Below are 16734 nucleotides of genomic sequence, written 5' to 3'. Positions count from 1 at the left end.
AAGAACTGAGTGATGCTCGAGATCACGAAACTTGATCTAACTTTGGACCTATAGAAAGTAGTACATACCTTCTCCCAAGAAAGCTTCTTCTGGGGAAAGAGAGGGAGACAAGTTTTTCTCAAAGATGAACCAGTCATGCTTTAATCACTCCAAACAAGAGAAAGTAAATATTCTTTACCCAACCTATTCAACTTAATAAGCATTCAGCATAGCATAAAATGCACTACACGAATATCAAGAGAGGCAGCTGCACCATTAATCATAATTAAGCATACCTAATTTCAAATATAGTACCAAAATACATTGAAACAAGAAGCATGATTTACCAACGACTTATAACATCAATGATTGATTGAAATAAGGTCACATTGTACAAATCTGCCATTTCATCACGAGCAAAGTTACTTTGAGAAAAATCCACGTCCACTAGATTGAAAATGGTGAGAGCAAAATCAAATGATGAGTTAACCCCAGGCAAGTCATAGCATATAGCTCTTCGTATTTTAAACAGAAAATAATACAACTTCTACAATTTGGGTTTTTGAATCTATTAATAAAATCAGTTAATTAAGCTGACTCTTGAATCAAGAGACCAGAGTTTACGATTCAATGCTTTACTTGAAATTACCAGTTTGCGCTTGCAGATTCTTTTCAATTAAGGAGCTGCCAAGAGACAATTTTGGCTAGATTAAAGGCAGATGTCGACAACACTGAAATGATTATAGTCCCAATCTTTCTACTGAAGACAGGACCATAGACAAAATTAAAGTACACTTCCTTTACACATTGAGATTACACAGTAACTTGCATTTACATAGTAAGATACAAGTGTCACAACAGAAATAAAACAAGACACCAGCCTGTGACCCAAGATGGGACTGGATCAGAGAAAGATTTTGAATGTCAGATAATGGAGATATTTAACAGTATCTTGACTGTCGTCTTCGTAGTTAGCAATTGTCAACAGCAAACAACTTGAGCGCTAGCTTGGGAAGGTCCCGAGGCCCAGATTTGTGATCCAAGACAAATGGTGAAATGTGAATTCAATAAAACAATCTGGAATTACATACTAGTCTAGTGTTGATTATGTAACAACTATCAGTGGTCACAAAACCACATCCGGTTCATTAACATTCTTTAGGGAAGGAAATTTGTCATCCTTAGCTGGTGGCCTACATGCGGCTCCAGATCCACAACATAGTTTATTCTGAAATGACCCAAGCTGTATCCCAAGGGAGAATTTAAAAAAAAAGTGATCAATTCAAAAATATGACATTAGAAAAGAAAAACTGTGCATCTAACCCACAATAATTTCTCAAATTGTATTTCAACTAAGTCACAATATTACACAAAGACACTTGTACTCTATGACCACAAATACAAATGTTGGATGCTGTAATTAGATTAAACGCAGAAAATTATTCTACCTTATGACCATAAAACCATTCTCGCTGCAGGCACCGGAACCTGTTGCTATAGTATGAGTGAACTAAAACAACAGAATATCAACAAAATCCCTAAGCACACAGCATCATTCAGCCTATTATGTCTGTGCTAGTACAATTATGCTTAGACACCCATTAGCACTTTTCCTCTATTACCCTGCAAATTCCTCATCCTCAAATATCTGCCCAACTCCCTTTCAATTTATTTACAGAATTACCTTCACTAGGCAACTCAATTACAGAATTCCAGATCCTAAAAACAGAGTGAAAAAAAACTCTCATCGTCCCATCAGGCTTTTTATTAAGATTTAAAAGTATGACCTCTGGTTATTGACCCAGAGAAAATAGATTTTGGAATTGTTGATTTAAAAAAGCCAACTTGAAAACTATTATTAGGTCAGATTTCAACCTTCTTTGTTCCAAGGAGATTGTACCTTGGTCAAATTCTCATGATTAATACCTGTTAAACTTCTGCAGTACACTTTAAGTGGCTTCATAACTCTCCAGAAGACATATCAGAAATAGTCCAGCTAAGGCCTAGATGATAACTTAAAGAATTCTACCACCCCCACTTTGCTTTTATATTTTAATTGTTTTACTTTAGCTTTGTCTCCGAAGAGGACGCTTATACCACGCTGGTCAATTGTATTGAACATTGCCTGGTGTGGCTCAGGACCCCCACTCCAACACAGGGGCTTCTGCTGCATTTGCTGCAAAAGAGGTGCATTTTTTTTAAAAACCCATTTCTCTCAGAGCCTGCCTCCTTGGCCAGTTGAGTTTTCCATTCCTGTTCACCTATTTGCAATGCCCTTCCAAACAGCTTTCCAGATGTCATTGCTGTCCATGACCAATTCTCAGTTGTCAGCGTCAAATTATTTTTAACCAAACTGTTCAGTGATATTAAGACACAGCTCCGGGGCAGCTGGGACTTGAAGTTGCCCTGAGGGAGTCACAACTACTGCGTCACCAGATTCTCAGTTATCAGTGTCTACTATCTTCATATCTCACTTGTAGGTATTCCAGTGTGGAAAATACTCAGGATGTTGTCCTCCAATGGAAATTCTCTGTTCAGAAGGCCTCGAGGTAGACAGCCATCATCCATGCAATGACTATCTTAGCCAGCATAAAAAAATATTGTGAATTGATTGTTAAGCCAACACTGATGAAGGGAATATATTATAGGACCTCTGCATTGGTGACCTTGCCCTGCCAAGAAATGCAGAAGTTATGTCAGAGAAAATGAAGTTAGAAATTTTTCAGCCTTTTCTCCTGCCCCGTGAATGTTGGCCACATTGCACCCGTGAAGTGGGGATGCTGATTTGGTGGACTTGGCGTATGGTGCTCTCAGTCAGTTTGCTGCTGTTTCCCTCAAGAGAAAATACAGCAGATACTGGAAAATTGAAACACTGTCAGAGGGAGGTCATGCCTAACAAATTTGCTGTAATTTTGAGGTAGTAACCAAGTGTTTGGATGAGGACAGGGCAGTTGTATGGACTTTTCCCATGTGGAAAACTGATAAAAGGTAAAAGCTCATGGGATCCAGGGTAACGTGCCAAGTTGGATCCAAAATTGGCTTCGTGACTGTAGACAAAGGATGGTGGTAAGAAGGATGTTTGTGTGACAGGAGCCCAATGTGCAGTGGCATACCACAGGGATCAGTGCTGGGTCCCTAAATTGTTTGTGATATTCATAAATGATTAGATGAGGACGTGTGTGGGATGATAATCAAGTTTTTGACTGACAAATATTAGCGGGCTGGTTGACAGCAAGGACGAAGGTATTAGGTCACAGGTGGATATAAACAGACTGATCAGAAGGGCAGATTAGTGGCAGCTGGAATTTAACCATGTTAAATGTGATGTTTCACTTTGGAAGAAAGAACAAACACAAGTGTGCTTGTCCACAGAAGGTGGCAGGACAGCTAAATAGGTGAGTGAAGGTGACATTGATAAACTTGCCTTAATCAGTCATGGCATAGATTACGACAGCAGGGAAGCTATGTTGCAGCTGTACAGACCTCTGCCTAGGCCAAAGCTGGAGTACTCTGTACGAAAGTTGTGATTGCACTGGTGGGAGTGCAAAGGATACTCACCCAGATATTGCCTAGATGGAGTTTTTCAGCGATGAAGAGAGGCTGGATAAACTTGGATTGTTGAGTAGGTTGAGGGGGGTGCCTTTGAGAGGTAAATAAGACAATGAGAGGCACAGACAGGATGCACAGCAAGCAGTTGTTTCGCTTTGAAGAGTCAATAACCAGGGGACATAATTTTAGAGTAAAGGGTAGGAGGTTCAGAGGGGATTGGAAGAAAAACGTTTTCATCCAGAGGGTGATGGGGTCTGGAATGCACTACCTGGGAGGGTAGTTGAGACGGTAAACCTCATGACCTTTAATAAGTACTTGATGAGCCCTTGAAGTGTCATAACATTCAAGGCTGTGGGCCTAGTGTGGGAAAGTGGGACAAGCGTAGGTAGAGGCAATATTGACTTGATGGGCCAAAGAGCCTCTTCTGTATTACATGATTCTATAATATGTGAAACTATCAACGACAGTCATCACATTGCCAATGCTGATAGATGGTGATACAGCAATGTTCTAGACCATGACATGTCTTCTTGATCCTGATGGCCAAACCAAATGTTTCACATGCATAAAAGGATCTTGTCCATTTTCAGAAGAACTTCCTCAAAATGGAATGTTGTGTCCAATACTTGTCATGCATTAGTGTGTAGGTGAAACTTTCCATTTGTATGCTAGCTTGCTTCTCATTTTCAACCTACACCACTGACTTGCAGCAATGCAAGTAAAAAGCCAAACGTGCAAGTCTCTCCCTGTCAGTACACAGCCTCGACAGGCAAGTTCCCAACTGAGCTTTCTCATAGCAACACACAAACTGCGAGGTGGCTTGGCCCTCAGACATGTAATGTGCAGACCCACCAGCACATGGAGAAGTCCTGTCAGTCATGTACCAAACTATGAGCTGTGAGAGAATGGCTCCACTGCCTTGGTGGATTAAGCAGGAGAGTGGAAGGCTAAGTTGGTAAAACCTAACAGGAAAAGCTGGAGGGAGGCTCAAAAGGTAGACTGATATTTAAATACGTTGTCTTTCCAACAACAAAATCAGGACCACATACATTCCTTTGGTCTGATGCTTAGACAGCCCACGATCTCCAGAAGTGTTGCTTATGTTTATGCCCCGGAGAGGACACTTCATTTTCACTGTACTGTTAACACAATATTGGAGGTAGCAGTGATGTGTAATAAACCACAATTGCCAATTAAATACAGCCACTTCAAGATATCCCTGATGGGATAATGGATCATATCACAACTGGGCAGCCCCTAACAAGTAAAATGCTAATCTATCATGGTCCATCTAGTTCAATTGATGCTTAGAGCTTGGAGTCTCTGCTCAGCAGATCATGGCTCAGGCAATCTGCAGCTGGTGGATAACATGCATAAGACAGCTGTGATTGAGGAATTTGATAGGCACAGCGTTGACCTAGCCTTCCTAAAAGACACCAAAATCACCAAGAGCCGATTATCCGGAAAGAAAAATATTATACATTCATCTGGCAAGGGAAGACTTCAGGGAAATTCAATGAGCAAGGTGCGAGCTTCACTGAAAAGAACTCGCTACTCTCAATGACAGAAGCCCCCAAAGCCACATGCACACGTGGTTCAAAACATATTCTCTTTCCATCTGTCTCAATACAAACCGTAGTTAGACTAATGAGGATCTATGTTCCAACTTTTTGCTCTGCTACAAAGGTGAAAGCCCAGTTCTATAAAAGGAGTCTGATAATATCAATAAAATCTCTCAGACAGAACATCTGTACATCAGGAGATTTCAACATAAGAGTAGGTGCAGACCAGAAGGCATAACCTTCCTGCCATAATTGTAAACCAAAGTAATCCACATGCTGTTTAACCATATTATCAATTGCCTTGCCATCTTAAGGATTTGTGCAAACTTACACCAATGCTTCTCTGCTCACCCATATTTTCAAATCATATCACTTATACTATATCTTTCCATATTTCTTCAGAAGTTTATAGGAAGTTTAATGCAGCGCTGTGATGTAATGAAGTGCATCACTTCATATTTCTCTGCAGCAAACTCCACCTGTCATGCTTCTGCATATTTCAGCATCATGAAATGCTGAAGTCTCCTCATCATTACGTATTTTGCTCAGTTTCTTGTTATCTACAAAGTTTTTATAATGCTACTACCTACATTAAAATCTAGAACTTGTACAAAACTTGAATAAACCTAAAACTATAACATGAGTTTCTTAGTACGACATCATTGTTTAAACCACAGGTTGACACTTAAAAGTGGTTAAATCAAGAGAAATGTTAAGACATTAGCATATTTTATAAAAAGTGGAAAGAAATAAAATGGCTTCCAGTTACAGAAAATGGAATAGTAGAGGCAGCTACTGCCTATCTTAGCGTACTGCAGTGTAATTATTAGGGTTTCACACCTTGTAATAAGATCAAAACAAATCAGATTTTGTTGAGACAGTTGCAGCATAGAATTGAGAAGTACAGCAATAAAGTGGAAAGAATGATTGGACATGATGAACTTAAAGTATTTCACAAATGGAAAAACGAACTATTGTCACTTTTGCAAATGTTTGCCCACAAATTTGGTGACTGGGTTACAGGAAACAAATTTTTGGTCAGAAAAAAGGTAATATTTTAAATTTTTAAATAGAAAACTTGTGTATAAATACTTCGAAAAACGTAGATCAAGTTAGAAGAAACTGTTCCACTTTTTGTACACAACAGATGCACAAAAAAAAAGTCTTGTCTTAATATCAACTAAGGGAGCTTACCAATGGCACCAGATTCTTTTATAGTCCTTTCAGACGTGGATGTTGCTAGCTAGGCTAGCATTTATTACTTGCTATGAAGACCATTCTTTTGGACTGCGAACAGGGAAAAGTTACGATTTTAAACCAAGGCAGCTCCATAAGGTGTTTGCAGTTTTAAAAATAAAGTTACTGGAACACAGTTTTACATAAAACATTGTCTTATTCTAGCAGAGAGGGAGAATTCTGGATAAATAAGCAGCACCTGTGTGTTCAGAGCAATTCTGTGCAGAAACAGTCTTTTCACTGGTTTTTCAATTAGCACCAGTTGCTGTGCTTTCACAAGTGCTCAAAATAGTTACAATCTATTGGTTGGCTATTAGATAAGTGGCTATAGCCTAGAGCACAAACAAACAGTAGAAACATTTGCCTGCAAAGTAAAAGCATCCATCTCTTTCTCTCCCATCTGTGTGGAAATGTAAAAGCGAAATTCCCAGCAGTTATTCGCCCTCACCCTCCCTCTCCAAGTTGCTCTCTCTGCAAACCTCATTGAGGAAAAAGGAAAAAAAGCCACTGTGCAGTGCGCTCAACATACTTTGAAACATATTCAATAACTCAACAGTATATCCCAAGGTCAAGTTATATGAAGCAGAATATTTTCCTCTAATTTCTAACATAACAACAGAATAAAGTGGGAAAAAAAATGACTGAGAATTGGCATTTACAACAACCCGGAAAAAGAGTCAAAAGCAGTCAAAAGAAACCAAAAGAAAATTCATCAACATCTATGGTCTAAATTGGTGCTAGTGAATTGTTTTTGAATTATTCTTGAATTATTCTTTTGCCCACCCATAATATTCATGTCTTGTCAGTCTCTATGTGCCTGTTTAAAAGTGAGAATAGGTATCTTTTTAAAAGGAAGTAAGTTTAAGTTATACAGTCATAGGTTAGTGAATCAACTGGTCTACGCTTTGCCATTAAAGACAGTTCAATTACAACATTTAATTTTGTGTTTACGGAAAAAACTGATGTGCATATTCTTTTGACTTGAATTAGACAGCTATGCAGAATTGAGACAGTTCAGTGGTTTAATCAAATTTTCACATTTGTGATGATTCAGGGAACAGTAGGACTTGATTTACAGCAACTATCCTTAATGAGTCTCGACATCATCCCTAAATTGCCCTTGAGAAGATGGTGGGTGGTAATGGTGAGCTGCAACTAATATTGTGCACTTAATGTTAAAATCCAGAAAAATTTACATCAAATTGTTTAATTGGCTCTGTCCATTAGATCACGGCTGTGTGCTTCTAGTTACCCTTTGTAGTTGTTAAAGCTATCTATTAGACCATTTACAAGTAGATTCAGATCTGAGAGGGAAAGAAACATACACCAATTTTCATTAGCAATTTTGAATTAGATCACCTTTAGGTTGCTGGCATGATTAAACAGTTTACCCGAAATCCAAACAGTTACAATTTAATGACAGGAGTAAAACAGAAACATTTCAGAGCTGACAATTAAAACTGATAAAAAGGCCAGTCCCTACAGGAAAAAAGCATTGGCTCAAAAAATACAGAAATATTTCCAGTACTTTTCGACTATTGTCAGTTAGCTACTCTTGCTAACAAAACAGTGAAGCAACTTCCAAAGGCCACTGTGCAGTGCGCTCAACATACTTTGAAACATATTCAATAACCCAACAGTATATCCCAAGGTCAAGTTATATGAAGCAGAATATTTTCCTCTAATTTCTAACATAACCCAACAGAATAAAGTTAGCACAGATATGCCATATCTGGCAATTTTAAGATTAACATCAAACACAATATGCTGTCTTCAAGGTCTAAGCTTTGAATGGAGAAGGAGATTCCTGAGCAAAGAGATTATACTACTCTCAGTCAATACTATATATGTTTACATCTATTTTGAGAATTACTGATATTCAAAGTACCTAAAATATCCCTAGTTGAAAACTGAGTGAATTGATCTTTCAAAAAAATGTCATACCATAATACTTGCATACACAGTGCAGAAGTAAACCACAGTATCCAGTTTTCAAAAGGTAGTATTTTAAATATTAAACTTTTTTCTGTTTTTCAAATGCTGGTTACTGTAATTTATAAATAATTTGGTGCTGTAGTTTCTGGCCTTTTAAATGTTTGATAATCAATATAGGATTGCAAGCCGTAACATCATGCTTCACTTCTGTTCAGATGCTCAGCAAGGCCAGATTGTTCACTGCTTTGTATCTACTGTTACACCACTGCCAAGCTCAATTAACCGATTGAAAAAATAACAACTTTTGGAACGTAGTCAAAAACATAAGCTCAATGTAACATACTTATCTTAAACTACACTCAAAGAACTCATTTGTATTTATTTTCCATAAGCTATTAATCTTCTAATGAGATAGTCTGGCATGTTTGAACAGTTCTTAAAGTGTGATAATTTTTCAGGAACAGATACTTTCACATTTAATGAAAACAAAACCAATGTCCTGCAGTTAGTTAGATCTCAGCTGCTGTAGAAAAGTGATGTAGAACATAACTATTTCACATCGTCATAGTTGGTAAAAGTAGTATTTTGACAACAGTAGGTTAACAAGTGAGTGGGTGGCTGTTGGTATGTGTGGTCATAAAACTATAAATAAATAAAAGATTATTATTTCTGCATGGCAGCAAAAATTATGCATTATTGCTCGAATCTCAATTCCTGGAATGTTCAATTGGAAAACAGACCATACAGAATAGGCAAGAGCTGATATTATAAAGGCATAAGATTTTGCTTTGGCAGATATACTTATTTTTCCGAAACCTGCTTCACTGAAAGAAATTACTCCAAATAAAAATAAAAATCACCAGTAGCTTAATTACTGGCAGAATAATTACTTGCAGGGATGGCACAGTGGCTAGCACTGCTGCCTCGCAGCGCCAGGGAACTGGGTTCAATTCCACCCTCGGGCAACTGTCTGTGTGGAGTTTGCACGTTCTCCCCGTGTCTGCGTGGGTTTCCTCCGGGTGCTCCGGTTTCCTCCCACAGTCCAAAGATGTGCAGGCTCGGTGGATTGGCCATGCTAAATTGCCCGTAGTATTCAGGGGTGTGTAGATTAGGCAGGTTATAGGGGGATGGGTTTGGGTGGGTGTTCCGAGGGTCGGTGTGGACTTGGGCCGAATGGCCTGATTCCACACTGTAGGGATTCTTAAAAAAAATGTTAACTCTGGTTAGCAACAAATAAAATAATATAGTTAAAAAGTACACCCCAAAGGAACAGACCACTGAAAATGGCCAACCTTCCCCACATGTGCACAAAATAGACACAAATGTAACATACATCATTAGCCAGTAAAATTCCAGTAGAATAAGTCCTCTAACCCTTCTGATTTTTACCAAACGTTTTCTCCTTTGTTTTAGAATAATACAACTTGTCTCAAGAAAATGGTAAGCTGGTAATCTGTCTTTAACTAGCATCTAATGTCCTTCAAGCCACGTATCAAATCGTCCTGGAGAGGTTAGTGGTGAGCTGCCTTCTTGAACTAGCGAACCTTGGGATGCAGGTCACCCGCAATGCTCTTACATAAGGAGTTACAGAATTCTGATCTAGCAACAAATGAATAGCGACATAGTTCCAAGTCAGGACAGTGTGGGGTTTAGAAGGGAATGTGCAGGTAGCAGCATTCACATTCACCTGTTATTCTAGTCTTTCTAGGTGGCACAGATTGTGGGTTTGAAAAGTACTGTTAAAAGGAGGCTTGGTGGGTGCGCAGCACATCTCAGATGGTATGCGCTATTTCCACAGTGTGTCAACGGTGAAGGATGGTTTGTCAATCAAGTTGATTGCTTTCTCTTGAATGGTGAGGTTCAAGTGCTGGTGGAGTGCACTGGGAAGTATTCAATCACACTCCTGACTCGTGCCTTTAGATGGCAGACAGGCATTGGGAAGGCAGGAGGCAAGCTATTCATTGCAGAAATCTTAGCCTCTGGCCTGTTCTTGCAGTCAGTAAATTATTTGGCTGGTCCAATTCAGTTTCATGTTTATGGTAACATCCAGGATGTCAATAATGGGAAAATTCTGTGATGATAAGTTTTTTTAAATTCACTCATGGGAGATGGACATCTCTGGCTAGGCTAGCATTTATTGTTTGTCCTAGGTGCCCTTGAGGAGGAGATGGTGAGCTGCCTTCTTGAAGTGTCACAGTCCATTTGCTAATAGGTAGATGCAAAACTGGTGGCGGGGGTTTTCCAGGATTTTGACCCAGCGCCAGTCAAGGAACGATGATAGATTTCTTAGTCAGTGGCACGAAGGTAAGCTTGCAGGTGGTGGTGCTCCCATATATCTGCTGCCCTTATCCTTCTAGATGGAAGTAAACATCAAGGGGATATAGGTTATGCAAACTGGGGTGAAAAAATTAAGTCCTTTGCAGAAGTAGTCAGAATGCCACTTTAAAAACTACTTTACAATTAGTTTATTAAAACACTTAAGCATTTTATAGAATTCAACAGTAGAGAAAGAAGCCATTTAATCCATCATCTCTGTGCCAGCTCTCAGAACTATTAGTCCCATTCCCCAACTTTCTTACAACCTTTCACTTTATGTTCCAAGTATAAATCCAATTCCCATTTGAAAGTTACTATTGAATCTGCTTCCACGACTCTTTCAAGCAATGCAATCTAAATTATAATTAATGGAACTAAATATTTCTCACCCATCCTGGAATTCCTACCAATCATTTTAAACCTGCATCATCCAGTCACTAACCCGCTTGCCAGTGGAAAATATTTCCTGTCTACTCTACCAAGACTTTGAAAGCTTCTGTCAGTTCTTCCTTTATCCTCTGCTTTAAAGAAAGCAGGCCCAAATTTCTTGTCTCTTCAGTAAGTCAAAACCACTCTTTCTGGTACCAGTTAGGAAAGCTTAGTCCCATGCCTTATCAGAAACCTTTATATTTCTTCAGGATTAGAAGGATGCTCACACTCGAAAGTTTAAATTGCAGTGTAGTTTACATAACAAAATCCATATTTGGACCATGAAATTGATTTAAACATATGTAACAAATGCATAGCAAAAATAGACAAATAGCAGGATAAGAAAAGGATAATATTAAATTGTGATACAATTTTAATTAAAAAGTAATCCACCAGTTCAATACTACAGTGAAGTACACAAAAGTCATTATTCAAGTACCTCACCAGGAGCCCAAACCTTGCAAGGAATAGGCCACTTCTGGAGTTGTTTTGATTGTTCTAGGCTTGAAGGAGACAAGTTTGAGATTGGTTAGTCTGCATAAGGGATTTCTAAACTTAGTCAAAACAAAAATTTTAACTTCCCTTGTTTGTCAAGTCTTTTCCCCCCACATGAAGATCTCTGCTGTAGGACTGAAATGAATGGCCTAAGATCAATTTCACTGTGTACCACTATTTTTCCTATGGGCAGTATGCATGAAATGTTAGGATGGCACACAGGCACAGTGCACTTGACCAAGAGTCAGAAAAAAACCTTTCTCCTTGTCTCTGTAGCTACATCCCCTTTACAATTGTACAATTTAGTTCACATTGCTTGTAAGTTTACGTCCAAACTGCATCACGTTAAGCTAAGCATGTGGTAAATGCTAATAATTGATTCACTAATATTCAAATAACCTCTCCTTACTTTAGATTTCTCAGAATATTTTTCAAAATATTACTGCACGGGATCGCCTATAAACTACTTTTGAACAGCTACAGACACTTGTTAGTGTTTATCATACGTTTGTACTGGGAGTAACAAAAACAAGCTTGATACACAGGGGAAAAGAGAAGACAATATCCCTCACAAAGCCTTGCCAAAGTGCAAAGTTTACATCATCGTGGAAATATGGGACTGAAATGCTCGATAAGTGTTCCGTAATTTGAGAAGACTAAACACGCAATCTTGAAAACAACGACCTTGTGTTTCAAATTCCTCTGCACCTCACCTTAATCTACAATGAAAATTAGCCAAACACGGAACTACAACCTGTGATTTATTTATAGAAAAAAGGTAAGAGGAAAACACTACACATTCGAAACAAGCGTTCAGCATTCCCACAAGGTAAATACCGGCCAGGTTGCCCTTAAACCTTCTGATACCTGCCTGATTGATATTTTAATAGCTTACTGTCATTGAAATAACTGACTGCAGCTCCAAGGGCAGACTATCACAGAGACTGGTGACTGGTGGCTGGTGGTGGGCAATTACTCCGACGATGAACATTGACAGGGCCTGGAGATGCTGGTGTGGCCCAGGCTGTGAGGAAAGGTGAAGGGTTCACCCTGTGCACGATCAGTGAGGGCACTGGGGTCAGTGAGAGGGTTAGAGGCTGCGGCATTTACCTGCTGATGTAGTCGGCGATGCCCAGCTTCTTGGGCTTGGCCCCCTGCTCATTGCCAAGGGCCGTGCCCGGACACTCGAGCCCAGCCGCCAACTGCTCGGGTGCGCTCTGCCTCCGGTTCCCTTCGAACGAATTCCTCGCTTTCAGACTGACGTCCGTGAACTCCTCCAGTGCCCGGGGCTCGGTGCTGCTGGTAGCGGCGGCGGGGGGCGACGGCGGCGGCCCCGGGCTCTCGACCACCTCGGGATCCGAGCCGCCGGTGTCCTCGTCCTGGCCGAGCCCCGGGGGAGAGGCGCCGTCCTGGTGACCGAGGCCGGGCGCCGAGGTAGAAGTGTCGGAAGTGTTGGTGTTGGGTTGACACGGGGACGGGGATCCGGTGTTGGAGGAAGACGAGGAGGAGAAGGAGGAGGAGGAGGAGGAGAAGGAGCTGGCGGCGGGGGGAGCCAGGGAGCTGCAGGCCGTGTCCCCGTTTCGAGCAGCCCCCGGCGGAGAGCCTGCCTCCCGCCGCTTGGCCCCCGCCTCCCCCATGGAGCAGCAGCCGTTGAAAAGATCTCCTAAGGCGGGCTCGGGGTAGCTGTGGAAACGCGCCGTGGCCGTGTCCGGAGGAGACCGCAGGCAACTCTCATGGTTACTGTGGAGATAAATCATTCCCGACATGGAGCAACTGACTGACTGACCGAGCCGGACCGGAGCCACCGACCGCCCCGGGCTCGGCTACAGCCAGGTCCTACTGCCTCCCTCCTGCCGGAAACCTGGGCGTGACGCCGCCAGAGGGGGCGTGCCCCCTACACCCCACGTGACTGTAGCCTCCACGTGACTGCAAACCACACAGCCTCCGCTGGCAGCTAATGCGTGTGTTTTTCGTTCACCTCGATCTCCGCTCTCCCATTTCTTCTCTGTCCCACCCTCTGCAACGTCTTCTTTAAAATTCCTCCTTGGTCTGTAAGCATCAATGGCAATGCCAGCGTTTATTTGCCCATCCCGAACCATACTTGCGAGAGTGATGGTGACCAACCTTCTAGGACTTCTGCATTTCACCAGGTGTAGGTACACCCCAGTGCTGGTAAGGAAGGGGGTACCTGGAGTTTGACCCCGCAGTACAATGGAGAAAGGGGTAGTGAGGTCACGGTGGTGTGTGATTAGAGTGGGGAATTTTCTGGTGTAGGTATTCCAATGCAAATACTGGTGTTATTTTGCTCAGGTAGTATAAGTAGCAGATCTGAAAGGTGCCTCTGAATAAGCCTTGTATGTTGCTGCAATGCATCTTGCAAATAATAAATACTGTTACCACTGTTGAATAATGGTAGTGTGAGAGAAAGTTAATGGTGATGGATGGGATGCCAATCAAGGAGGCTGCTTTTTCTGGAATAAGGAAAATGTTCCATCAGACTACTGGTTTGTACCTATCCCCTCCCTAACTCCCCACCTACACTCACCTTTACTGGCCCCATCCCTGCCTCTTCGACCTGTTTGTTTCCTCTCCACCTATCCTCTCCTCTATCCATCTTCTATCCGCCTCCCACTCTCTCCCTATTTATGTCAGAACCCCATTCCCCTCCCCCTTTTCTGATGAAGGGTCTAGGCCCGAAACGTCAGCCTTTCTGCTCCTCTGATGCTGCTTGGCCTGCTGTGTTCATCCAGCCCTGCACCTTGTTGTCTCGGATTCTCCAGCATCTGCAGTTCCTGCTATCTCTGTGCCTTGTAGATGTTGGACAGATCTTGGGGAGTCAGGAGGTGTTATTGACTGCAGAGATGCCTATGACCTGTTCTTGCAGCATATTACTGGCCTGGTTAACGTTCTGGTCAATGGTAACTCCCAGGATGTTGATGGCAATGGATTCAGTCATGATTTTAATATTAAGCTTAATATCAAAGAGAGATGATTAGATTCTCTCTTGTTGAAGATGGTCATTGGCTGGCAGCTGTGTGGCCTGAATGTTACTGATTTTAGGGTTAGACCATTACTATCATAATGCAGGAACTTCTTTCACTTTAGTGATGCTTTCAATTGTGTACAACTGTAAGATTTTTGCTCCTCCCTTACTGTGTCTAAGGATAGTAGTTTATCAAGAGGTACACTTACCCAGATCAGAAACAGCAGACTCTTTTGCCTTGCTGTACCTGATTAAATTGCCAACTTTTCACCATCCGTGCACTGTGGTTGGATAAGTATCATTTACTGCAGGCATCAAAGTAGCTCAACAAGATTAGTTCAAGAGCATCACACAGTTCCATGATCTCTGCCACACGCAAATGATAAAAGGAACAAGATCCCAAGTTCCATTCCAAATCATACACCGTTAGGTTTGGTTCCATAATATTATTTCTCTATCATCACTAAATGCAAAATGTTGAAATACCCTACATTCACAGAAGTTCAAGAACAAAGTCCATCAATATTTCCACTAGGTAATTAAGGATAGCTAATAAATTTCCAGAATTACTTATGTATTAAAATATCAAAGTCTGTACAATATAGAAGTTCCTGCAGATACTTCATTATTTAATGATTATCACTCTTGATTCAGGAGTCTTATAGTTCAGTGATAGTGTCCATATTTCTGGGGGCCAGGAGCTTTCAAGTCCCATTCCAGGACATGTTAACCATAGAACAAGCATCCATGATACAGTTCAACAGGCTGATAATTATCCTTCCATTACTTTACAAAAGGGTGAAGATATACTGAGGAAAAACAAATGACTGATTTAATTCAAAGCTCATGTTCCCATTATTCTGTCAATATTCTTTATTTTTAAAGAAAAACTTTCAAAATCAGGTGGAAATAATCAAAAGATGATGACATGATTGTAAATTTATTTTGTATTGCACTGATTTTAAACTGGAGTATTGAAAGCTTAATAAATGTGTCACCACTTGAAGTATGTGCACTCAGAGTCATCTCATAAAAATCCCAGTCTGATTTATTGCTATTCTCCATTATTTGAGTACTGTCATCATTTCAGTACACTGAGGCAGAAAAAGGAATAATAAAGAAAAAGGTATATCCATTGCAGTATGAAACACACCAGCTCAGCACTGTATCTGTTACTACTAACTTGTTGGGGCTGGACTTTTTAGATACCTATCTTTCACACATTATCATATCAAAGGGGATAGATGTCTGTTGAAGAATCCCTGTCCAAGATTACTTAATGATGATTGTGGTAGGTCAGTCATGTCTTTCTGAAGATTCTTGACTGCCACCAACTAAAGGTCTTTTTTATCCTTTCTGCCGAGTTAGGAACATTAAAGATGTAGCGACAGACCTCAATTTAACACAACCCCACAACAAAACTCACCTAGTTGTGGACAACAATTTTCTTTCCAAAACTTACCTAAGGGCTATTGGCAGCAAGTAAGCAATCGAAACTGACTTCTGTTGTAGGCTGACATGGCTGTGGTGACACACCTAGAGCTGGAAGTTCCCTGTGAGTATGTAGGTAAGGCAGACGTTCAATTCCTGGCAATCCTCATGTCTTCCAGTTCGGGCCTGCACTGGTCACATAGCACTGAGTCAGCAGACACAGACTTATTTTTATTGTTTTTACTTTTAAAGGACATACAAGACTGCTTGTTCTCTGTTAGATTCAGACGTAAGCAGCAACAAAGCAGCAGCGATCTAGTTTTGATCTAGATTTAGCCCACACAGTAAATGCTGTTGCCAAAATTTCGATTGTAATAGGAGTTGGCATATACCTTAGACTTAACTGCTTATGGTTGTGTAATAAATGTATTCATCAAAGGTGGGGAGTAAAGGTTGTACTTTGCACAATGACAAAAATAACTACAACCTTATACCTAGGCAACTCCCTACAAGCTCATTGCTCTTTACAGTTAAGTATAAATTCCGATGCCTTATCAAACACATCAGTGCACTTAAAAGGCAGTTGATATTTTGTACAATTATTTCTATCCAATCTGATCCATTTTACTTTTCAAATATGGACGTGTGCTTTTATTTTCACCAGTATGCAGTAACTGATGATACTGTTGTTAACCAATTAGTTTCTGTATTCAGAAGTAGAGATGCATTTCCCTTATTTCCACTTGTCCTCAGGACAATGCCTTGACCAATCAGAACAACTTGGTTGGTTTAAATTTAAACAAAGTTTGGCAGTTAATG

The 16734-nt window shown here is 40.6% G+C and overlaps 1 protein-coding gene across 1 annotated transcript in view; it reads right to left on the bottom strand.

Moving 5' to 3' along the window:
* Nucleotides 1-13388, bottom strand: part of tbc1d12b (TBC1 domain family, member 12b) — a 76237-nt gene extending 62849 nt beyond the window's left edge. Inside the window, exon 1 of the mRNA XM_048608984.1 lies at nucleotides 12612-13388. Within this exon, the coding sequence (XP_048464941.1) occupies nucleotides 12612-13267 (656 nt within the window). The 5' untranslated portion in view covers nucleotides 13268-13388. The remainder of the gene's footprint in view (nucleotides 1-12611) is intronic.
* Nucleotides 13389-16734: the final 3346 nt, after the last annotated feature.

Source organism: Rhincodon typus, chromosome 20, assembly GCF_021869965.1.
Source record: "Rhincodon typus isolate 14 chromosome 20, sRhiTyp1.1, whole genome shotgun sequence".
Lineage (NCBI taxonomy): Eukaryota > Metazoa > Chordata > Chondrichthyes > Orectolobiformes > Rhincodontidae > Rhincodon > Rhincodon typus.
This window is presented reverse-complemented; position numbering and strand designations above follow the sequence as displayed.